General features: G+C 40.3%; 1 protein-coding gene across 35 annotated transcripts in view; it reads right to left on the reverse strand.

Moving 5' to 3' along the window:
- Positions 1 to 25,905, reverse strand: part of LOC135486484 (serine/arginine repetitive matrix protein 2-like) — a 99,250-nt gene that overhangs the window by 10,725 nt on the left and 62,620 nt on the right. For 16 of the 35 annotated variants that reach the window (XM_064769460.1, XM_064769491.1, XM_064769325.1 and 13 more), the window contains 11 exons: positions 25,842 to 25,889; positions 24,562 to 24,636; positions 22,694 to 22,744; positions 21,833 to 21,905; positions 21,407 to 21,524; positions 20,922 to 20,957; positions 18,562 to 18,597; positions 16,464 to 16,478; positions 13,840 to 13,889; positions 10,817 to 10,971; positions 4,778 to 8,293 (listed from right to left, as the gene is read on the reverse strand). In XM_064769460.1, coding sequence (XP_064625530.1) covers positions 4,778 to 8,293; positions 10,817 to 10,971; positions 13,840 to 13,889; positions 16,464 to 16,478; positions 18,562 to 18,597; positions 20,922 to 20,957; positions 21,407 to 21,524; positions 21,833 to 21,905; positions 22,694 to 22,744; positions 24,562 to 24,636; positions 25,842 to 25,889 — 4,173 coding nt within the window. Of the gene's footprint in view, positions 1 to 35; positions 90 to 4,777; positions 8,294 to 10,816; positions 10,972 to 13,839; positions 13,890 to 16,463; positions 16,479 to 18,561; positions 18,598 to 20,415; positions 20,431 to 20,921; positions 20,958 to 21,406; positions 21,525 to 21,832; positions 21,906 to 22,693; positions 22,745 to 24,561; positions 24,637 to 25,841; positions 25,890 to 25,905 lie in introns of all 35 variants that reach the window. The other 19 variants (XM_064769581.1, XM_064769574.1, XM_064769300.1 and 16 more) reach the window with 18 other exon arrangements.

The following is a 25,905-nucleotide window of genomic DNA, read 5'->3' on the forward strand; positions in this document are numbered from 1 at the left end:
ATGAACGCATGAATGCGGAAATCAAAGACATTTACGCGAATGATGCCTCTTGAAGTTTTTGGTTGTGATCTGAACACGAAGAGGAGGTGCTGGAAAAAGATAAGATTATCCTAACGAATATACAATAAAAAGAGGCCCGTGGGCCCACCACTCAGCTGATAGGTGAATGTGAGCAAAACGACAGAAATACACTCAATAATACGTAAATTACAGTTCAAGACATTGAACACATGAATCAGAGAATACAGAAAACATCCTTGCTGGGGAATTGATTGTTCTGTCTGCATTTGATCAGTGATACAGTCTGTAACTGCTCAAATATCGACATCATTCTTAAAACATTAGGTCACGTATTCTACCTCAGTTGATTCCTGATGGTAAGCAACTGCTGATCTACCACAAATGTGACCCGCTCTACCAAAACTAGGCGCTTGTCGCATCTGAACTTGACAGGTTGATACGGACTTGTTGTTCATTTCCCTATTGTAGACCTTTTGTGAAATCTATTACAAACTGATTTGGTCACATTCAACAAAAGGTCTACAATAGGGAAATGAACAACAAGTCCGTATCAACCTGTCAAGTTCAGATGCGACAAGCGCCTAGTTTTGGTAGAGCGAGTCACAAATGCTAACGATGAATTATTCTGTTGGCCCTCTACCACCTTCTTTCACCCCTAAACCTAAGCACAAAAGTTTAAAGACAAATAAAATTCTATATCTAAGGTGTGGTAGACTTGAAATTAACACAGCACTGTTGGGTCCCTGTACTACTCAGGATTGTTGGGTGGAGCTCCAATGCTGCCCAAAACCTTCAGCTAAATTACGCTGAAATTACCTCAGGTGGGCTACATTTTAGCTCCATCGTCCCAGTCTTGCTATCAGGACAGAGACCCGGCAGTGCAGTGTTATTCCTTCAATGAATTTGGTAGAAAAAGTATCCCAAAGTATCCAAGTTCCCATCAGGAGCAAAGTAAGTCAAAGTTAAAGAGAAAACGAAAACTTGAAAAAAGATATAGAACTGCAACAGTAGCAAGATGAATGGAAACAAAATGAAGTGAGGGTGAACAAGGTGGTGATATGACTGACTTTGTGCAAATGTAGACCGGTAAAATTGATGTAATACATTTAAGTTTCAATATTTCTAAAAAGACCTAGTTCCAATATTTCAACTAGTTCCTAGTATCGCTTCTAATAATTCAACTAGTCAACGGTAGTAAACGCAATTATGGAACTATCACATAAAACCAACTCTAAATATTCGTCAATAAAAAAGCTCTCGTTCGAAAAATTCATCTGCCCCAAGAGAAACAGAAAGCATTGATTCCAATATTTCGTCTCAATCAACAGCCGGAGGTATTCAAGATCGGCCAGTGGTATTATGGATATTGTTGGTTTATTTGCGAGACCTCAGATAACGATCTTATTCAACGTGTCTCCTCATTGTAAGGACATAAATGGCAGCTTTTGAATGGACATGAGGGCTGGGATGAGTGGACACTTTATGCTGTGTCACTGAGGCAGATCCAAGGGTGGGGGGCACCAGACGAACACCCCCTCCCCCTTATTCATGAAAATCTTTGAATTTGACAAGGAAACTTTGAGACACATCAGACATTTTGATGACAAATGCAGAGCCCCCTCTTTTTCTGTCTCCCGGATCCACCCGTCATTCAAAACTATAAATAAAAATGGATTTTAAACAGTCCCAAGATGTGAAACTGTTTTAGGTTTTGCAGGACTTTTATAATGATGTAGGAAGAAGAGATTCAGCAGTGCTTAAACTAAACCAGAGACCACAAGAGCTTGGCTTGACCCTCCCTATGAGAAGGGATATCCCAAAATCGATATTTTTTACGCAGGGAGAACCTTTGCGAAATTGGATTGCAAAGATAAACTTTCAATTGACGACTGAAAAATGTCATTCTCTAATATGTCAAACTACTGGAGTTGAAGTATTACATCATTATATCAAACATGCCTAAACTTGGAAAAGATGAAATCCATTCCATTGGAACTACGTAAACCAAAAATAAGAACAAATGCAGCACTGCTACGCGACATCATGGGAGCAGTGCTCTTATCTGGTAAGGGTATCTGAGCCAAAATTATTCTATGTTAATATCCTGGAGAAATTTTGTCTTTAACTTTTACTAGGAAGTTCAATTAAAGGTTCAAACAAGTAAGGTTCTCTGTACATGTTCGGTATGCAGTATTTATGCAAGGTCCTTGGATTGGAAGGAACTACAGCATGGAGTTGTAGTTTCAAGAAATCAAAGCCGTGAAGCTGGGTCTGTGAATATGGTGACAACACAACGAAAAGCCGATAAAGCAAAAGCAGGCAAATGACCATTGGAGACGAGATTCTGGACAATTTAACTTTCGCAATACAGTCTTGCACGTGAAAGGTCAATCCTGTGTTTTACAAGATATTAAAAGAGAAGCAGCACTTTGTCTGCCGAAATCCCCTTCCCGTCTTCATACAGAATATATATTAAGAACTAAGGAAAAAAACATGTGAACATGAAACTGAAATGGTTACTTGAAAATGTATCAGGCCCCTACAGCATTTTGAGTTCTTAACAAAGTTTCAAATGTTGGCGGTCTCCGATGGTCATTCACAAAGTAGAGCACATTGACGTAGAAGCAAATGAAACCACACCAATTGAATTAGAATTGAAATGCTATAGCACCTTCTGGAGGCCCGGATTTGTTAGACGCGTTCACATAATGATGCCTCTGATCCCTAGGCGGCGCCACTGCATTGTTCTCACGATTGTATATCGGTCGTCTGGCTTTCGGGACTCCGGCAGTGTGATACTGTTTTGTGATGACTTGTGTGGTAGCAGATTCGTAAGGCTGTTTCAGATTCATATCTGCGCTGTCAGGAACACAATTTGGCCACACTGTCTCATAATTCTGCTCCCTATGACCATTTTTATAAGAGTTAGAATGACTCGGACTGAGCTTCCCCAAGTCAGGCGCAGACTTATAATTCTGAACATGCCCCCTGTGAAATGTTCCATCATCACCATATGTGTGACGCATATCCGCAAGATCACCTGAAACTGTTCGTGGCAACTGCATGCGGGAGTTATCAAATTCATCATCATCACCATATTTTTGTCTGATCTGATGCAAATCTCCTGATATTGTCCGGGTCATCGCATACTTTGGAGTCACTTCCTCAAACCTCGCCTTCATTGCCACTCGGGGCTGCGAAATGTCATCGTTTTTGTAATTGTTCAACTGGCGTTCGGATTTGGATCTCAATCTGTCCGGTTTATACTCTATGTTACTAAGGATATCTGGATCAGACTGAGCTTTTTTCATTCCTGGGTCACGGTTTGTTTCAAACGCGTTTTTCATCTGTCTGACAGATGGTGGTTTCTCAATGCTCAATTCCTGACTGCTACCGTTTATGACAAGAGTGTCACTGCTGCTCGTCATCGACTGTTGCAAATCTGCTGCATTCCACTTTTTCAATTTTCCATACTCGTCGTCTGCATCATTCTCATTCAAACCCGACATAACACCCGACCAATTCTTCAACCGACCATAATCAGGATTTTTCAATCCGTCATGAGCAGAAACGTCCGACGTTGAAGCAGCTCGATGCTGAAAACGTGGATGTGGATCTTGTCCATCACCCTGTTCATTTTGCACACCCCGTTGTGGACCTCTCATCATCTGCTCTTGTTTACCATCTCGCCTACCCACATCCACGTTGTTGTATGGGGTGCCATCACAACTAGGATTTCTGTAAGATGCAAACTTCCCTTGGGCAAATTCATTGTTCTCTGCTAATTTCCTAAAGTCTTTGACACTGAAGGATGCAATGCTGTTCTGTGTCTGGTTGATATCATCCGTGCTCGCACGAGGGGAGAGGTTATTAGGTGTGGATGACATGAGGGGTTCAGAGTTAGTAATTACAATGGGCGGTACAACAGGTTGGGAGGGAAGCGGATACTGATCCTTGACTGGCTTACCGCGTTGAAGAGTCTGGTAGTAAGCATCGTGTGACTTTTCAATGGCATTCTGTATCACATGATGTGGCCGTGAAGTTGGGCTTCTACGGTTTAATGACGCATTAACCACTCCAGGCGCTCCAAACCTTGGGCTAGGAGCTCTCCCTGCCATTACGTTGCCTCGGGGTGGCTTTACAGGATTGGGGTCATACCTCTGGTAGCTTGGACCAGATGAGTCTTTCTTCGGCACGACATATGGAGATACAGTTTGAGATTTAGGGCTTGAACTCCCTTCAGGATTTGGCCGATTGGCAACCATTGAAGCTGGTGATCTTCCAACAGAAGCGTTGACATTCTGCTGACCAGGTAGTTCGGACTCCCTTCCTTCAAATGGCTTTCTCCACTGGGCATTTTGAGATGTTTGGGCTCTTGAATCACCACCAATTGCATGCAACTTGCTATCATCACTATTGTTCCCATTTCTGTGTTTACTCAAATTCGAAATCTGCGGCTGAGAATCATCTTGTGCTAACCTTGGCCACGTCTTACTCTCCTGCATCTTCCTGTCTCTAATCTCATGATAATTTGGACTTTCATCCTTCTCAATCTGTTTCTGATTCTCTAAATCCTCCCAGAACTGTTTCCGTAAGGCGACATCCAGCTTTGCCTTCTCATTAGCATCAATCTGGTCATCAATGTTTGGCTGTAAAATGCTTGGCAAGGCATTGCGGGAATCAAAAGCAGGCTTAGGAGGCGATAAGCTGTGGTCAGGCGAAGAAGAAATAACAAATGACTTAGGAGATGACGTACTTTGATCCAACGACTTCCCTGATGAACTTCTGTTCGGAGATAAATCTCTCTCTGGTTTCGGTGTTGAATAGTTTGGCTGCCTTGAAGTATAACCCGCAATGACAAACTTAGGATGCGCTTCATTCGACTTTAGAGCATCTCTCCCATCTGAAGGATAGCGTAGATCAAGATTCTCTATCTTTGGCTCTTGTTTCCACTGGTTTGTTCTATTGCTAATCTCCGGTGCTGGTTTGAGAATGCCAGCGCCTTTCCCACCAGATGGTGCATGTCCATCATGTTTTGAAGGTGTCACACCATCGGGTGGTGAGGAAAATGTTTGTGACACAGACTTTGGAATGCTCACTTCCTCAACTGGCCTTCTGTACATATAAGGTTGTTGAGGGGTTCGATGCGAACTTGAATGATTCCGCTTAGATTCATTGTTATTTCCACTAGTATTGGGTGTGATAGTTTCTCTTTGCTGGGACACTGATTTGAAGCTATTGTCAACAGCTCTGGGTGATATCTGAGGTGACCCACCACTATGATTTTGTTCAAAAAAATCTCTTGGTGAAACAGAAGAGTCACTTTTGTCATGGTTATCTGAGAATGGCAAGTCTTTACTTGGAACACTTTCATATGCTTTAGCTTTCGCCCGCGGCATTTCGTAACTATAAGAAGGCGAAAGACGGCTCTGGTAACTTTTAAACGGCAAATCCTCTCTACTTTCAGATTTCTTTTCCTTCACGTCTTTAGTGTCGCTGCCTTCTTGTTGATTTACATTAAATTCACGCTTCTTTCTTTCCGGAGATTTGAACTTTGAACTCTTGTAGGAGTCGGAATGATGCAGGGAAGTATTTTTAGGTTCGCTCTCAGCTTCGTCATCATGCGGTGCAGAGACTGACCGCACATGCAGAGGTTGCTGCTGGTCCTTTTGCTTAGCGGCCTGCATCTTACTTGATACATACACTTCAAAGTCATCAACTGGTGCATCAGGTATATTAGCTCCGTATAGAGGGCGTGGTTTGGGCTTCTCCATGATATCGATATACGATCCAGTGTGTGTTCCAGTGTACACTGGAGTACTTTGGATTGAGGAGTTTGAATTCCGCCTCGAACCACTCGACTGAAGCTTGATGAACTCCTGGAGTGAATGCTCCTTCTTAGCCTCTTCGTCCAAGTTTTTATACTTCTCACAAAGTCGCATGAACGACAAGTCACGCTTGAAATTTGGATTTTCTGAGTAGTCCTTTTTGAGCAGGCGTGTATTGAGAGGTTCGGATTCTTGCTCATATACTTTGACTAAATCTCCCAAAGACTTAGGTTTTCTCATCAAGCCCCATTCCCTCTCCGGCTGCCACTGCACATTTTCCAGATTTCCAAGATCAAACATGAACCCGTCCTTTTTCTGCGCCTCGTGAAGATCACCGTAGAGATCCTGAAGCTCTTCCAACTCATCTAATTTCATGCGCGACATTTCCTTTGCTTTTTCCGTCTTTTTGGACTTAATTCGACGCAAACTTGGCGTAAACGCTCGATCTCTCTGAACGTTTTTCTCAATTTCAGATATACGCTCCAAGGTACTGTAATATTTCTGCATGCTCATGAACTTCTCAGATTTTTCAGATGAGTGCAGGATGCCAGCAGTATAGGACTGGTAGGTTTGCGGGTCAATTCTCGACGAGCGTTCGCTACACTCGCTCACGGTGGCACCTCCTTTCTGCGCCATAGCAATACGAGAACGGTACAGGTCCATTCCAAGAGAATCGTAACTTGAATTCGGATTGAGATAATCAGCAGTACTGCTATCATTATCAATGTCAGGTCCACGTTTGGACCGGTTAGGTGACCTATCTCTTTTAATGTTTGATAAGGCACTATGTTTTTGAGAGGAATATTCCATTTTCTGAATTGGGGAATCCTGGTGAGTGGAATCGGGCCTTCTGTGTGGACTGGGGAACTGGTAAGGTACTTTATCGGATGGAAGATTACGGGACGGTCGAATTTCTTTCATCACAGAATCTCTTTTGGACAGATGATCAGTATCTCTCAAAGACGGACTAGAACTTCGGATGGCACTTTTGGACGGCATTGTAATCGAAGGCCGATTCCACTCTCTATCATTCACACTTTTATCATTATAAGGCATAACTTTGGATCGGACAGAGTTCTGTTGAACATTGGATTTTTCCCACTCCGGCTGTCTGTTGTCATTGTGCGGCTTTACCTTTGACTGAACAGTTTGTTCTGCCCCAGGCAATCCCTGGTCCACCTCATCGCCAAAATATGGCTTAACATGAGACTGGACTGCCACCTGTTGGGCACAAGGTTCCTCCTCGGCATCTTTCTCCACTGAAATCGAACGCTCATGATCGACAGCTTGCCAGTCATCTAGACTAATACCCAGCTGATAGCGTCGAGGACTCAAATGTTGGCTACTGTTATCAGAAGATGGCGGAGCTTCACTATGATAACCAGACGATTCAACTGACGGATCCACAGATGCTAAACGTTTATAATGTGATTCAACCTTTTGACGATACGCTTCCCGCCAAGCTTTTGGCTCGGTTTCTGGTGGCCATAGTGCCTCATTAGAATCGAAATCTGAAAAGTCATGTGACTGCGGGTTGTATTTCCGTAGTAAGACTTGTACCTCCGGACGTTTAAATTCGTCTTCAACACTAATATTCGAATCTGCCAAACTCCGCTCAGATTGAGACCTGTTTCGGTTGAGGTTTGGCTCATCACCGGATGAAAACTGCAATATCTTACCTCTGATAGACTCCTTTGGGGTCTCTCTCTGACCGTAATCAAAACCACGACCTTTTGCATCCTTGTCTTTAGATTTATCCAACTGAGACATTCTCACGGTCACACCGTGCTGGCTACGTGGTTTCGCAGCCTCAAACTCTCTTAAATCCTTTTGACCCTGACCACGAGAGTTGACTTGCTTTTTAACACCACTGCCTCTATCTAACGCATCATCGCTAGCCCATTTTCTTGAATTGTCTTTCCCCCAGGTGTCTTTCTGACTGGACCTATACTCCATTATATCCTGGACACCAGAATTTGAACTGTCGGCGTACAAAGAGGTAAGCACTGTATCAAAAACAGATGGATCACTCCCAAATTCAGCCTTCAGAAATGAAAAGTTATCTGTGTCATTTCGCCTAGTGGGAACGGGAAGACACCTTTTTCCAACAATATATCCATTTTTTCCAGAATGTCTTGGACTGCTTTTCTGTTTTGGCAAACTGTTATATTCCCGAATCGATTCATCTATTGGACACAAAAGTTTGTCATTTTGACTTGCAAAACTCGGCACCGAAATTGATTTCGTTAGATTTGAATTTGAACCGAAACTATTATGGTATGGACTGTACTTTTTGCGCGGCTCAATGCAGATATGATTATGACAATGAATCACGTGTCTGTCAGTTATGTCACGTGTAAGAAAACCATGCAAATTTCTGGCTTTTTGGTTAGAATCTTTCTGATGTGTGGTATCGTGACCACGTCTCGTACGGTCATGCAAATCTGCAAAATAGAATTGTTAAAGCAAGCATTTAGTTCTGTTAGTGGCTGGTTTGGTCAATAGGGTTATGGTGCCTTCAGACTAAAAAGGTTAGAACTATTACTTGGTTATCTGGTTACCTTATCTTGTCCTTACTAATAAGCTCTTTGATGCAAATTCAAGCTACTCTTATCTAATTCTTTACAGCATAAAAAACTTGAAGCACACTCAAAACAGAAAAACTCGACCTAAATACACAAGAAGGAATTTCAAACTCCGGCAGACAATTTCAAATTTCTTAAAAATCCAAATAAGTTCGTAATCAGAGTTGACTAAACATGTATCTGCCATGATGATTATCAGCCTTGTCACCATGAGGGGCTGTCCGCATTCCAAAACATTCTCGACTAAGTCCCACTACCACTGGGGTTCAGGTTGGGGAGGTTGTTATTAAACACCATTAACACCAATTCTTTCACCTACGCATACATCATTCCATTACATCACCGATACATAACTATACAGGGTGCATCAAAAAAATACAAGGTTTCCAATCACCAAAACATTGAAGAGTGAAAGATTTCAATGGCTAATAGTCATGGATAGAAATGAACCAACTACACCCGTACAATTTGGTGAATAGAACATAATGCCTCTGCATTCTTTTTGATACACCCTGAGATGGATATCAAGTTAAGTTTGGCTTTCGATGTACTTTCATGAGCACTTTAATTTTGCAATTTTTCGCATCATATTTAACAACGAAAAATAATTCAGTAATTTTGTAGCCAATCGGCTCAACCAAACTTACGTGAAACCACTTGACATATTACAGGTAATGACAAACGTGTGCTGATACAGTGCTTACACCTAGGGAGCGTTACTAAAGACAGTGATTGTGTTGAGCGTGATGTTCGGATGCAAGCCAAGCTCCTGTGGTCAAGGTCAAAAGGTCGTCGTACAACAATAAAATACAACAGCACTGATATCAATATTTTCGCACTTGGTCCAAAATATTACACATACTTTTTGCAAACTTAAGGGAATCCTATTAAAGGCAGAGAATATAAGGCAGCTTCAGTGGACAAAGTGCATCTTAGTTTGGTTATTGAAAACTGTACTATAATGATAGGAATGAAGATGATATGAAAATGGCGACTGTATACTATGAACTATGAACTGTGAACAGGGAGTGCCTCCAACCACAACCCCTTATTAAAAAGAAAAGTTTAAAAAACATCTTTCATGCAGTTTTTCCACCGGGTTCATTACTAGGAAATGAGGATGTACATGTAGTGGATCAGAACGTATCAAAAAAAGGTTTCGCACTTTTTTCCAGATGAATTACCGTATGGTAAGCATTGAGAATGAGAAATCATGGTATAATGGTAAAAAAGCAAATGACTGATACACCCGGAGAAAAATTGAACTATAATTCTATCGAAATAAGAACTTTTAAATAAAATATAACCCATGAACATGATGTATAATTCGGATCGAAATTACTAGTGAAATGAACAATTAATCTACATGCAATGTGCTAATTCATCATGGCAGATACATTAGGAATGATTGGGGTGCCACTTGAAACCTAATCAATTTGATTAATAATTTCATACAGAATTTTATTCAATTAACTTCAGCTTGCCCAAAGGATGGACAGGAAAAAATGTAAGGGTTGGCCATTTTATCATTTCATTCCATTGAAAATATATGATGTGGCATGACATTTTGGTGAATATCACTCTGGTTTTAGAAGTAAGGAAAGGGCACAATCAGCTATTAAGATTGCCACAAATTATTCCCTGCTATACCTCATACCCAGGAACTATAGCCAATAACAACATTGGGAAGGTTGGCCTTATCCACTGGGAATGAGGTTATGGCACGGCGTAATAATCTGGGGCGGTCGATCGACAGAAAACAAAAACATTGAAACAGTGAAAAACAATACGGTCAGTGAATAGGTAATGCAACATAAGGTATGGATACCTGGTGATATACAACACTAACTGGTGAATTGGCATTTGCATTGAACATTTGTATTCAAGTGGTTTGCTTAAAGAAGAAAGTAAGCAAAAAGCCTGTCAAAGCTGTAATGTTCAACAAGGAATGAACTTGAATCCAAAATATTGAAAATTTGAGAAAAAACTCAAGATCTCAAGAGTAAACTTGTATTTGGTCGTTTAGGACACTTTGGTGAACATTCAACCTCAAGGCCAGAGGTCAACAACAGCCACTTCTAAATGTACTAAAGATGATGCATAAATAATAAAAATAAAATAATGCATAAATAGAGATAAAACAACAGCAAATATAGACAGTGATTCAAGTGTTCTGACTTTGATAAACTTACTTACATGCCCCACAAGTAACCAACCTGGAGTGTCACAGGCTTCTTATCAGATCGAAAAATAACTTTTCAGTTTTGAAAAAATCTCTGAGCTTCATGAAATTTAAGGTTTAGACAAAATTCAGAACACTAGCATCACACAGTTGTGCACATGTAATTGAAAATATCACAACAGTTTGAAAACAAGACCCACCTTTTCGTTCTGGGTATGGCCTGCGGAATCCTTCCTGTGGTATCTCGCCGCCCTTTAATACTTGTTTGTACCACTCGTGTGCCTGCGTGGGGGACGTTGACCGCGATGACCTCTCAGAGTTCTTGGTTGGCAGACGTCGGTCAGGATCTAGGATGCTGTAAAGACAAATTAAGATGAAGACATAAATAGGAGCAAAAAGGAAGATCCATACCTGCTTGATCCCGTCAATATGGTCTAATGTGGGGGAGACAACCATAACCTCTGGAGTTGGTATAAACTGCCGATTCCAGGTGGATGATTGAGGAAAGGATCTTGAACAAACCAGTGAAACTGTACCGTCAGAAATCCAAATTCAGAAAGATCGAATATGTAAGAGCAAGCCTCCACACATGTTTCTCGGTTTTGGCAACTACCGATAATGGCCAAATTCCGGACAACCAGGTCACACAATGTGAATCAATAAGAGTTTATCAATGCCACCGCGTCATCAATGCCACTTTTTTGACATCACTGATCGAGCAAGGTCAGTCCTCAAGAGGTTCGTTATCTAAATGACCAACTCAGAGGTGATCAATCTACACTTTGGTAAACAATTATCATGCCTGCACATCAATGTGTGATTAATCATCCACTTTTCAAACAAGACCCAACAAATATTAATTCAAAGCATCTCGAAACCGCTGTTGAAGCCCTCTCAAGAGAATCCAGCCCGGCCATATCTCCAGTTGGTCCTATAGCAATAAGTGAAATGACAGTATAGAAACTCCAATACCCGACACCCACTGATGTTGTCTTGAATCTCTTAGGTATTCCTGATATCATCCACATCTGTCAACAATGTGATAGCCACGCGAGTAATCCAGTGAGTTGTGATTAACAATGTTATCCGGCTGATAATTCACCTTCAAAGGACCATAAGATTCACCTAACAGTCCAACAAGTAAAATCAATTTGATCCAAAAAGCTGCTTACAAGTGCATTTCCTGGCATGAGAGAGATGGACTCACATCACGGCATTTCTGGGCTTATAGATTTCCATCATGGCATGTGAATGCCACTTTCAAGGTTGGGAGTCAGTTCTTTGTTTTCCAAAGAACAGACTCCTACCTGTGAAATTGGCATCCTCTTTATTTTGAAGGGGTTCTAGTTGCTTTTGGATTTCAAGTTCTTGCCAAAATGATGGTGCCTATGGTCAACCGTAAAGCAAGTAAGTAAGTAAGTCCAGAGAACCATCGTATCACTACTAACGTCCACCGAGAAGCAGCCTGTACCCAGCACCTTCCAAATAGCACAACTTCAAACGTACTCAGCTGTAAACGCAGTCACGAAACTGAACAAATGTTGTCAACTTGAAGCGATCAGAGACCCAGCTGCCAGAAATAAGTCTCCAGAAGACATACATGTATGTGGTCCAACGTATTCTCTTACCTAGTCTATCCAGAAGCAGCTTACTTGGGACAACCAACACAACTGTTAAAACTGTTAGAAACAGATCAATAGAGACCTACAAACCCGGCCCAGTGGTTTGCTCTCTATATGAATGATTGATTTTTCATATTGCCATATGTTTGGAATGGGTGTTAGGTGAGCTAAGCCACAATCGAACGCTCAATAGAACTTCCAGGGGTAGTTATGAAGATTATCACAGAGAAATTGGTGAGAAACTAAGTGGCCAACTATGTAGCCATGGACGGTGTTTATAGAGTCAACAACAAGACTGAAACAGGGAAAGACGAGATAAAGCTTGGTACGACATGTACAAGGTGGTCAGAACTGCATTGAGAATCACAGCCAAGAGGATAGTACTGGAATACGGTCATACTAGACCCAATTCAAATACATGTGAAAGTACTCTGCACCCAATACATCTCCTGCGTCCCAGTTTGTTAAAATAAGTGCGACATTTTGACACAAGTCAGTCTGTAGATGAGCCATCTAGGAAATATTGGCGGAACCCCAAACCAATTTTAACACAACGTTTTTTCCTGAAACTTGTTGACTGGATCGTATCAGAAGTCCACCAAAATCTAAGTCTTCATATGGAAAAGAACGCCTACTGTTTTTTACATTCTCCAGTTCCTTTCTGTTCAATATTAATCAATTGGCTACCAACTGTTGTTGCTGCACCATCTGTGCACCATATAGGGACTATAGAAACACTGGCTTGATCTGAACACACAATGAAGTCACCATGGAAAGTACAGTTTATCAAATCGATCAGCGGTCAATGTGTTCTGAGGCAAAATGTTGCATCAGACAGTCTTACTATGCCGAGGCTCCTCCAACAAGGATAACAAATAAAGGAGAAGCACACTTGAGAAAGTAGGGTGGTTTAAAGCACAATTTAACAAAATTCCATTTCAAAGATTCTTCAAATACAGGGGATAATACCCATCTCTCTGCACCTACCCCTGGGTCCACCGAGAAATTATTGATGCCAGAAGTTATCTTCTCCTTGAAATCTAGCACACATCATTTGGGTCTAAGTTTAGAGGTGACATTCCATCATTATTCGTAAATGACGATAGCTGATTTCTCAACAAACTGTCCTGCCAAAGACCTTATGACACCCTTGGACATTTCCAATGGATATTTCCCAGTCTAATCTCCATCTATGGTACACAATGAAGACGGCGACCCCATATCAAATATTCATGATCATTAATTTTCAAACTGGCATATGGCATGGCTATTGGCAATAACAATTTCACAACCAGAACGACATCACCATGGTTGCATTGTCCAGTTTCTGATTGGCAATATCCGAGACATAGAAAGGGATTTTTACTTTCAAGGTTTTTTAATCAGATAAGGAAATGATACTGAACTAGAGATATTGGTTTTCTCACCAAACATTTTGAGGGTGAAGCTCAAATGTAGGCCAAAGTCGAGGCCTATCGTCAAGGTTTGGGGCAAAATCGTAGCTTGGGGGAAAAATGTGGCAAAGTGTAAAACATATAGAAAACGATACTACAACCAAGATATTTTTGGTTTTTTTAAAAATTGAATAATCATGTACTTACTATTGACTGTTCTGTCCAGGCTTTTCAATGGGCGGATTATAAAATGTGCTCTGAAAGAGAAGGTAGATAGTAAGAAAATCGGAAACAAATTTCAGGTTTGTAGGTCATATTAATATATCGGAATGAAGTTTGTTGATATATTTCAGATAGGCTGTTAAGATGCTTGCACTAAAGCTAGAGAAGCTTTTTGTCCTTCACCCAAAATACGGATATATCCTGTTACCATGGTTATCCGACCGCTCACTTGTCCAGCAACAGAGATTAGAATGACATAACAAATGTACAGTTGACCCTCTGATACATGTAGCTTTTGTGTATTTGGCCTGGGTTTTCCGGTTAAATGACATCATCAACTGCTTCCATTTCCCTGACTGTGTTTGAAGGTTACGGGTATAATTCGTCCCCATATGTCTCAATCCTGCAGAAGGACATGTCACCAACGGATATCAATTAGCTTAGATCACCAGCCTCTAAAACTACCAATAAAGTTATCATTTTGTTATTAATCCCGTGAAGCCAGCTTTACTCACATCTGAATCACCACAAAACACTCCTAGGCCGACCTTACAAAATCGATTATAATCATTACCATGATTACAGGCAATGAAATTATTGGTTTTTACATTGCTCACATCTTTAGTAAATATCTCTGTCGACAATGGGAGGTTGTTCTTGATTGATGAGGTCACAAACTGGAGGGCCAGGTTGCAGCGCACATGTTGTGTCCTCAGATGAACGATATAGCTGGGAGGACAAATGTCTGTGTATAATCATGTGGCAGGCATTTCGCATCTGGTTAGAGTTCTACTCAATAAGCCAGATCAGCAACTAATGGCTCAGTCATTAGAAAGGAACACTGGGTCACTATTGGTGACATTTGTCAATTTCAGTAACCATTCAAAGAGAAGTCCATTTCAACCATAGGATGTCTCCATCAGCTCTACGTTTTATGAAAAATAATATTCATTAATGAACAGTCTGGCTCATTAAATATAGATTGAGACCATTTTATAAATAACGAATAAGTATTCAGGGTATTCAATATCTGTAAATGCATTATTGATATTGGTTCATTTGAAATATGTGACGATTTTGTTTTTGCATTGCTTTAGGCTAGCATATGTGGAGGCATATTTGGGACAGAAATTCAAAGTATCGAATTCACTTTCATTTCATGGTCATTCAGGCCATAAAAACATGCAGGGGGGGCAATAAATACTCTTCATATTATATACCACTACATTGATTTAAATAAACTATGAACGAAAGCTCTAATAGATGAAGCTAAACGACGGTAACAACATGGTTAAAAAGATATACATGTCATGCAGATATCAGGGGAGAGATATTCAAGATGCCTCATTCAATGTCATTTTTAACATCTTTGGTCAACTGCAGTACGCAGAAATCAAAACATGCTTTTTAATGAATACAGATAAAATTATTAAACACACTAAATACAACATTGGATTTTCTTTAAAGTAGAGTTTTAACATGCTTTTGGAGGTTCAATTATAATAACCTAGAAGAAAAATATCACATAAAAGGAAAAAAAATATGGAAAAATTAAGACCATACAATTGATTGGTCATTAATCAACAATACTGCCAGCGAAAATCACAAATTTTGACAAAAGTTGTTTGAAGTCGAAAAAGGATGAAAAGAACTTAGACTATGTGTATTATGATGAAGAAAAAAAAGGTTATATGGAGACAATCTACCTGAAGAGCTAGATACATTAGATGCATTAGAACCTGAAGGAGACCAAGGGGTGATGGTAAAGTCACGGTTCTAATTTGACAAATCAATGGAAAAAAATTGTTTGGTAATGAAAGACTTCGACTCAGAATATAATTTACAGAACTAAAGTTCAATCTTTAAACTAACGATGACTGAGAATTAAAAAGTCACTACATTATTGGGATTTCTTAATGAATATCGCAATCTCTACTGTAGATTTGTTACAGGGTTGGCTTAGAGAATTTTGATGGAGTTATTGTAACAGTGAGTACAATGTAGCATGTTGATTAGCACAAATGCTAAGTGCAACCCACCACCAGCATGCAAGGCACAAAATAACCATCTTGACACACAATGCTTTTAGATTGCAAAGTCCCTTTAATGAGCTCTATACTGCCTGATATATATCAAGGCTGGGAATGGACTTATTGGGGTAAGATGAAAAGAAAGCGAGATCATTCACAATTTAGCCCTTTTTGGTGGTCCACCAGAACAGATCTCTTCAGATTTAAAGGCGAATATGACGTCACCACATCTCAGTCAAAAGTGATCAAGGCCACATCAAGTCAACAGCTAACATCACCAAATGAACATATCATACTGATATGAAATGTACACCGACAAGCACATACAGTTGAAATTCATTTCTTGGCATGTATAGGACATGGCTCTTATCATACAGTTTCATTAGCCAAAGCAGACGCCATAGGTGTAACAACAGTAGGCCTCACCCCACTTAGTCATTCTGCCCTAACAAGCTAAGCCCATGACAACATGACATTAGGGCAGGGGTTGATAGAGCATAAGCACAGGGCTAACAGCCAGTCAAACATCGCGGAACACAACACCTCGCAAAAACTGAGAAAAATGCAAAAACTCTATACCTCGTCCGGGAAATCCTAAATTCCAAGCAGGTTGTAAAATAAAGAGAAGTGAATGACAACTACATTCGTGTGTAATATACACACTCATAAACCAATATGGTGGTCATGATGAATTGGCCGTGCCAGGTAGCGCTGCCACACCCACTGCTGATGGACATGAGTTGACTTCTCGGAATCTGTTGTCAAGTTACCATGGTAACTCAATGCTGACATACTGGTTACCTGATGGGGTAGGAGAACAATGCACAAAGGACGGTCCTCGGGGACAAATAATGGTTGGCTTTGGGGTCAATTATGCAATTTTGGTTCCAAGCACTGGACAACACAGGATGATGCCTCCTAATGCTTTGTGTCATACTCTCTCATAAACAAATCAAATTCCAGAAAGTATCGCTTATTTCAACATCAATATGCACATAATGCTCCTACTTCATCACCACATGTCGGACACAAGTATAGTTTCAGCATGAATAAAATATCAATCTGACAGCATTTCTTTTGCAAAAAACATTCATTTCAAAACATTTGTTAGAGTGAATTTCGCACAAGCAATACAAAGATGACGATGATGAGTGCCTTTCCATTTCTCGTGTTCCTCAGTTGGTATCAAAGGAATTGATGCATTTAGTCGTTCCTATGGCATTCCAATATGGGAGTTTCTGAATGAACCCCTATCATCCACATGTTCAGCAGGCCAAATCTCGCTAACTGATCTGCGCCAGAGCTTTGAACAGGAAATGAGAAGGTGCATTTTCATGGGCAGTGAAAAACGAAGACTATTATGCTGATCGTGCAAAATTCACTCTAATTTTTTTAACCTTGGTACAAGTTACTGATACACACCCATGCAGCACATGGCCTGCTAATGTAATCACAGCAATCGTGGACACATGCGGAATAATCAATATGGCCACTGTATGAAGAAAACCAATCAGGATATTGCAGTTAGGTTACGCACCCCCCTGATCGGGAATCATATGGGTGGGACATGGACTTGACTAATTCTTCTTCTGCATTCAATAATTGCACTTTGTTAAGTGCCACTGCGGTTGGGCACCAACGGGTTTTGGCCTTGTGATGCCATCTTTGACCTGGGTGGAGTCCATCACCGACTAATGTTGACTTAAAGGCCTAATATTTCCTCTACCTGCATAGGGATCAGGTAATATTCCTTAAGAATTTCTACAGAGGAGGGGAGGCACTTTACCAATTGCTTCTTTCCAACAAATAGAATAAGATTGCTGAAACTCTCTTTTTGTCTTTTCGATGTGATTTGGTTCCTGAGATCTAAAGTCACTGACAGCATTCCACTTCTCCCCAGAAGGATTTTCTCGTTGGTGTCTCAAACCAAGCCAAATGGCGCCATAGTTTTCAATCCGCAATAAATAAGGAATGTGCCACTTTGACTAGCGCAGTTCAAGGCGTAATTAATTGATTAAATCTAAGGGTATTTTATGACCACCATTAGGGCCACAACATCGGAGACTATGAAATACCACTTCATGGCCTCAATGGATGATCGAATGAAATAAATTAACTTGTACTCCAGTGAATGGATTTCGATTGAGACGCATTAACATGTTCCCAGGGGTGCCATTAACTGCACCACAGGAAGTGTACAGACACTTATAAACTTATAAAAGATTTGAATACTGAGTTTCCCCCAGAGAGATTTTTCCATGAGAACAAACTTTGACATTTTCAAGTGTTTTATACATCACATACCGATATTAGTCAAAAACACATGAAATGATATGAAAAGGAACCATTTTAAAATACATTGGCAAAACCACAAAAGTGATATGATGCTGGGCCGATGATGATGGTGATGATGATGATGATGAATACTAGCAAGTATGAATAAAGACATACTTGATACTAGGATGACAAATGTTAGTTTTCATGATCCAACAAAACAAACTATATCTTCATCTAAAATACAAGATATTAGTGAATATAAAATACATGTAGGTAAAAGGAAACACTAGAGCATGATCATCACTGAGGTGTTAGTTTTTAAAACCCTACGTACAAAACTTAAGATATTTCATCAAAATCTATGCAAAATATCCACACATTTTATCATTACAATAAATACCTTTTCAGATCGCTGAATATCATAAACCTTTTCGGCCTGGAAGATGAAATATATCAACTGAAACTATATTGTTTGTGTCAATGCATTTTGCATCACAATGTCATTCACATGGTCCTCCCCTTGCACGCTACAGTAAGGAGGGGGTTACTCAATGCATGCGGTGACATCTCGCATGAAGTAGGCCTACTGCCGCAGAAACGACTCTGAAAGCTAATACAGGCTATTGATATCATTTGCCTAGGGTTCTGTTGTGTTGCATCATGACACCGACATTTTTTGGTCTTTAAAGAAAGTTCTTGTCTGTCTTGGCAAGTTAACAGGCATAAAATTGACTCTTTCAACTCCATTACCCAAAATCAGTCGACAGACCTCCCAAGGGTCATTATTTTTACAACAAGGCGTTTTTGTGCAATCATGGTTAGAACGATCACTGACGCTTGTACCCTATACCATAAGATTAAATAAATTGTTTTGCAAGAACGTCCTTGAACATGCCCTTGTTTGGTCATGCCCCCAGCAGAATACCTAATAAGCTTCTCTGGTATGCGGTCATAGAAAACAAATTGGCCAGACGATTATGATTCACACAAGTATTTCAAAGTTATAAGTGCTGCCATCTACAATTTCTGACTCGTACTGAAATCAGCTCCATAGACTTAGGCAGTTTGACCAATACTCAGATGCGACTTTAAGGCAGTTTTATATCTGACAATTTGATTTAAAGGGTAACTCGTGTCAAATTTCACCATATAATGTTTTTTAGCTGTTTTTGACAAATGACTACGTCACTTTCTCATAAATCAGTAAGGTTTTCGAATCGAAATGCACCATTTTCTAGAAATTGATGGTTTAATCCCGCCCGGACGGCTCGCTTCGATGCCATTTTCGTTGATGACGTCACAACATGAACATTTTCGCAGTCGCGGTGGTTTACATTCAGCGATTTTATAATAAATCTAATCAAAAATGGAAAATTTGAGCTTTACATTTGTGATCAACAATTAAAAACGGACGTATTTCCGCAAAGTTGTAAATCACATCATAGTATCACTTTAAGAAAGCCAAGACTTGGGCATATCAAAGAGTCCAGCCTGTGGGTTTTGCAAAGTTATTGTAGTATCTTTCACTACGTTTTGGCCTTACTGAAGCCAAAAACCTGAGAATGATATGAAAATGAAGCCAGTTAATCTGCTGAAAGCCAGCCTAAGACTCAATCCATTGCTATCAAAAGCCTCAATGCTACCTAAATATTTACAGAGTAAGTTCTAGCAGCTTCTGACATATATCTACACAGAAGATTATAATCACTAAAAGAGACTCACAGCTAACACACAAAAGCTATCAAAGTAGTCATGGATATGTCAAGTGTTATCAAAATTGTGGTTTGTTATTCAAATTGACATAACCTATACCAAAACCTTTATTACACTGTTACAGCATTATATTACATTTTCAAGCACGCAAAAAGCATTTTTGTTATCAATGACCCAAAACATCAAGCCACAACCTTCTTGAGAAATCTCATGGGAAGTGGTAGGCAAGGTTGATAAGCAGCAATCTTACAAGAGGAATTCGGATAGAGAATTTTATTCATTTTCCAAAGGGAAGACAGCCAGAGTGATTGACGTCTTTATTTCAGATTTGAGAGATGAGAAGTGTGTGTGAAGAGATAGAGCATTACAATTTATAAGATAGCCCAAGCTATACCGAATTCACCATGGGAGCGGTATTAGTTGAATGAGAGAGGTACCACTAGAAATCATGTCAACTGCATGAGGAGAGATTTGGATGATAGATAAGTGTTTTTATCAGGAGTCGAGTGTGTGATCTGATGCAAAAACTATTGGAACTTACAGTGAAATGTAACGGCTACAATGTAAAGTGGATGTTGAGGTTGTGATTTATAATACCACCAAATGGTGGCAGCACTGCACTGCAAAGGCACTTGTTACAAAGTTACAGCAACAATGAGCACATCAACTATAAACAAGTTCAACAAAGCCTGACCAAAACCTATCAGTGCAAAATGTACACTTCCATGTACGTCAATGCATGGTAAGTTTTGATCGGGTTAGGTTGAACCTGGATACTCTTCGGCACCATAACTTTCTGGAGATCCAAATACCAGGACCCAAACCTACAAGTTTCTTGATGAAGAGTAAATGAACTGGGTTAAGAAACATCAAAAGATATAACTGGATTCAACAGGTTGAACTAACTTCTGTCATCAGAAAACTATTTGAAAATTAAAATGTTTTACTGATCAAAATAGGTAATTCTATCACAAGTTATATTGTTAGGGTTGGGTCATGGTATGGGATCTTCATCAAGGTCTGGTGTCAAAACAGAAAAATTTCTACCTTAAATTTTTCTAATTTGTTCAAATATGCCTTTTTCTGAAATTGCAATGGTGATGAATTGTGAAAATAGCAGGAAATGTTACAGTCTGTATGAATAACCAGCACTGTGAAGTTAACAATGATAGGAAGCGATTCTGATCACGTTCAGATTTAAAAGTCAATCAAATATTATGGCCAACGAAAAGATGGATCCATGCTGACTCGCAAAATGAAAATGGAGTTATTGCAGGGGAGTGCCAGTGGCTACTGATAGTGTTCCCATATCATACCGAAGCCCCCAATGTGAAAACAATGAAAACATCAGGCACTGACTGGGAACTGTACGCATGGTTTACTGACTTAAGCTTGAGCTGGTGACAAAGGCGGGACTTCGTGCCAAAGCTCACACTGTGTTTACAACACCGACATCTGGTCCACGGAATCACCGCGTGTTCCGACCAAACTTACATCATGCATACCCACCCACAATCATGCGATCTACTTACCGTTTGAATCTCTTTATCAGCTATCGACGAATAGCCAGGTTCGTAATCTTCTATTTTTCTCGGCTGATTTTTGTAAATTTCTAATTTTGATCGTGCGTGTGCCGGAGACCATGTGCTACTGGAATGAGGAGAAATAATCACATCAATCATAATGTGAGTCATAATGTGAGTTGGAATGAACAGACGGGTTGTACAACTAGGTCAGACTCTGCCTATGAAGCTCCAACGGTTGTATACTTCCAGACAATAGCTTGGCATCATCATCAGTCTTTAGGCACTTCCATATGAGGTAAGATTTCGCAGTACGCTGCTGCAAGCCTGATATTTTGCCACCACTCTCATCTCAGTCTGGGAATAACTCCTTAGGATACATGATGAAGGTTCACAGCATCATGATTCCAAAACAAGAACATTTCAATTTCTCACCTTCCCTTCGAACCATAGGCTTCATGCGTATAACTCTTCATGCGGTCTCTTTCTAACGTGCTATATGAATCATCTGAAAAGGAAAACAAGTTCAAATGTGATAAGTTTATCGATACAGTTCAACCCTTGGATGTGGTTTGGTTACAAATCGTTCAATCAATCAAATTCATGCTTATAAGGCAATCATTTATGCTTCATCTCCAAACACCGGCATCTTTTGGTCCGAACAGACCTCGTTGAGCTCATCTACAGTCGGCCATCCACATCTAGAACATCGTACATAGAATGCGGATGTGTCAAATGGCACGAACGTCAAAAGATCTGGTTCATAAAGATTCCAGACCCAGCTTTTTACTTCTTTATTGCCACAGATTGCCAGTAACAAATCTGAGTGGACTCTACGGACAGGGAAGCGCAACTGATATACTTGGTAGTTGTATGGGGGAGGGGTCTAAAATGCTCGGGTAGCACAAGGGAAATCATTCAGGAAGGGAACATGAAGGGTTAGGGGTGTTGAATATGGCATGCTAAAGATCACGCATCAGAGACAATGATTGGAGAATTCAAGTGAAGTGCTCCAGTTTTGAAGCAATCTCTTCACTGCACCAAATGAGGCTTCAAACAAAAACTGTTAGGAACGCATTATTATAAAGCCAAACCAAAGATCATTGGAAATATAGGTTGTGTCAGTGCCCAAAAGCAGGTCCCTAAAAGTGCAACACATCGCGAGTTTGTGTTAAGAAACAGCAAATCTCAAAATGGTATGCGATTCACTCTCGCCTAAAAGCAGGTCTCCGAAAGTGCACCACATCAAGACTTAATCTAGTCTACCATCAAGATCAGGGAGAAGCTTATAGGTACCTTTTGAGTTCTGGGGTAGTTTAGCATAACTTGGGACATAGGGATTTTCCTCTGAAAAGTGAATAGTAAATCGGAAGTAAGTATAAGTCATTCTGATGTGACAATGGAGAGAATGTCAAGTGAAACTCTGCAGAATTTTGGGCAAAGCTATGTACAGTGGCTTCTGCAGGCACTGCAACCACACGTGTAAGCTTTACACGAAAGCGACAAGTCATAAATAAAGCAACAGGACACAAACTACAGCAGAAATGACAGAGCTCAGATGCTTAAAGGAAGACGAACAATTGAAGGTTACACAAGCATGGCTTACTTGCCTCTATCAGAAATCATTTTTAGTCCATATTATATCATCACTCTCACTTTTGCTTTAACAAGCTTACAAAAGTTTTTGGAATGTACAAGTTGGCATCTGGGAACATGCAAGCAATTGGATACAGATGGCTACAAACAGAGTTCAAGCAAACCAAGCAAGTGCCAAAGTAAGAGCAGACTGCTGTTATAAGTGAATCTTTAAAGAGTGGTGGAGTGGCCTGACTTTGTGGACTGATGTGGTCAACTGTGTTGAGTACAACATCTACTTGACACAGTATATGTATCATTGTTATTTTACCAAGGAAACGTCAGAAGCAGAAACAGGAACAAACAGGTATCTACATTTCACATGCCAACATTTCGCAGTAACAAAAAGGACAAATTGCAAGCACAGTATTTACAGGGACTGAGGTACAACTTTTATATATGTTTTAAAAAGAACTGATGCAACCTCAGTTCCTATGAATCACGGAAAGGTAGGCTACATAAAAGACACAATCACAAAACAAGCTAAGCAACAGATGCAACAACAATCTTTAGGTGACAACCCATTGGCTAAAGCTAGAAGCATCAAAATGGAGGTTGCAACACAGCATTTCTCCAGGATCAACTCTGTGCTGGCATCAATGGATTCAAGGTACCATAGAGCCAATGGCTCCAAATATCTTCGTGGCTGAGGCTGTGATGTGTTTACATCTCACAATTTTCTGGTCAGGGTTTGAGGCCTATCCTACGCACACGGCCACTCTAGACTTGTCTACATCCTACATATATGTACTGGATATCTATGAAATTGTCTACACCCTTCCAAGGTTTGAGGGCAGGAACTATTACCTGCATGTAGTAAAGTGACACTTGAAACTGAACACTGGACAAAACAGTGACCGAATGAGGTTCAAACCCAGGATGATTGAACTGAGTGCTGGCACCTTAACCAGCAGGCCACCGTGCTCCACAAAACACTTTCTGTGTTCAGACTCTTCTGAGTTACTATACATAGAAGAGCCAACTCTGGCAGTCAGATACCCTCAAACCTTCTGGGGGTTAAACTAGGCCTACTCATGCTGAACAGTATATTGGAATACCCATCAGGCTATCAAGCCAGGGGAACTCGGGATACACTGTCAACAAGATGTAGATACATTAGCCGAAAATCTACGGAGCGTTTTCAATCATACTTGCTAATGTAACTAAGCTACCATCGTTGTATACAAATAAAGAGGCTGATCCCACTTATAATGACACTTGGTCAACTCAACTAGCCAAAGTCGCACTCACTAGGCCAATGAACCCAATTGGCACCTAACCATAGTGGCACACAAATGCTCATCCACCTCGGAGGAGGAATACTCCCTGCAGAATAACACCACCAAGCACAGAGCGAATGCTATTGAGAAGAAGGTCAATCAAAGATTATGCAATTCTTCCAAATGCCGACTTGAGGAGCCAATTGGCCCATATGGACCAGAGTTTCTTTGATCACTTATTTTCACATTTAACCATCTGCCTGGCTACTTTAACAAATCTGTTGTGTCCACCTTGCTCCCCTCACTTACCCTCAGCTTCCTTTTTGAACGGCGTGGGTTCATCCTCCGGGAAAGTATACGTGGGGCGATACGTGTTCTCTTCTTCTTGAAAAGGAAGAAAACAATTACACATTAAGAATTTTTTTTTATCAGATATTTCATCTAGACAATTTCAAGAAGTTGCCCACATCGCGAAATCTTGTTGAAAAGGTTGACAGTACTTTTGAGTAAATCTTTGAGAATCCATGAAAATAAGTGATTTAGACACCAATTTTTGAAATCCTTTGTCACTTGATACTCCATGCCTTCATTCTTGACAAAAGACATTGAACCTCAGTGCTAAATTCAGGACTGAAAACAAATCTTTTGAAAGTGTTCGCTAATTGTATTGGTAGACCACTACGCCTTGCAACTGACCAACCCAATAACATATGAGGTGCTTGGGATCGGGAGGTATCTTGTCTTGAGAGAAGCATATTGTCAAGAGTAAATGAGTGCTCAAAGTTCTGTGTGGACATTCTTGGATATCATTGCATGTAACAGTGAGAGACACCATGCAATTTGAAAATAGATCTGAGGTCACACTCGTTGAAAACAAATATCTCACTAACTTGGCATTGAGATAAAAGTGACTTAACCTTGTTTTGAGCAACTGGACCCAGATATCAACTGTATGAGGAAACTGAGGGAATCTTTTCACCACATTTCATCATAATTTCAGCTAACTGAGCCAAGAAACATGGAGAGTCCACGTATTTTTTCCACTGAAGTCAAGAACGAAAGCTGGGCATCTGATCAAACCTAGCAGGCACAAGCCTAGAAATGTCATGCAGAACCGAAACGAAGCAAAACAAGAAAGGATAGAAAAGAGAGTAGAGAAATGACAACATGCTTTGAAGAAGAGGAGAAGAAATTGAGACAATGTTTGAACGAGCAGCTCCATGCAAGAGAATTTCCCAATAGTGATTGTGTCTGACAGATATTGGAAAGTGAGGTCAATTTCCAAGCTCAGATGTGTACAATTCAATTCAATCACCAATAGGGCTGGTCTCAAACCAAAATGGCATCATATCTGCTGCAGACAAAGCACTATCATTAGGTCGGGAGTTAATCAAATTTATCCATTGCCTGTGAAAACTGGGCGGTTTCCCACATTCGGTGGCAGTTCTCGCTAAAGTGGAAGCCAAGCTAATTCAACTTTTGCTGACACCAAAATCTGTCTCTTTCCCGACCACATGATGGCAGTCCAAATGTAGCAAATAATATCATCATGCAAAACAGGATGCAGGCAAATCCTACTAAATCACCACCTTCTTTAGAATTCACGAAAACACCCTCATTGCGAAATAAATCTCCCGCTGAAATTGTAAACAG

This window comes from Lineus longissimus, chromosome 1 (assembly GCF_910592395.1).
Source record: "Lineus longissimus chromosome 1, tnLinLong1.2, whole genome shotgun sequence".
Classification (NCBI taxonomy): Eukaryota; Metazoa; Nemertea; class Pilidiophora; order Heteronemertea; family Lineidae; genus Lineus; species Lineus longissimus.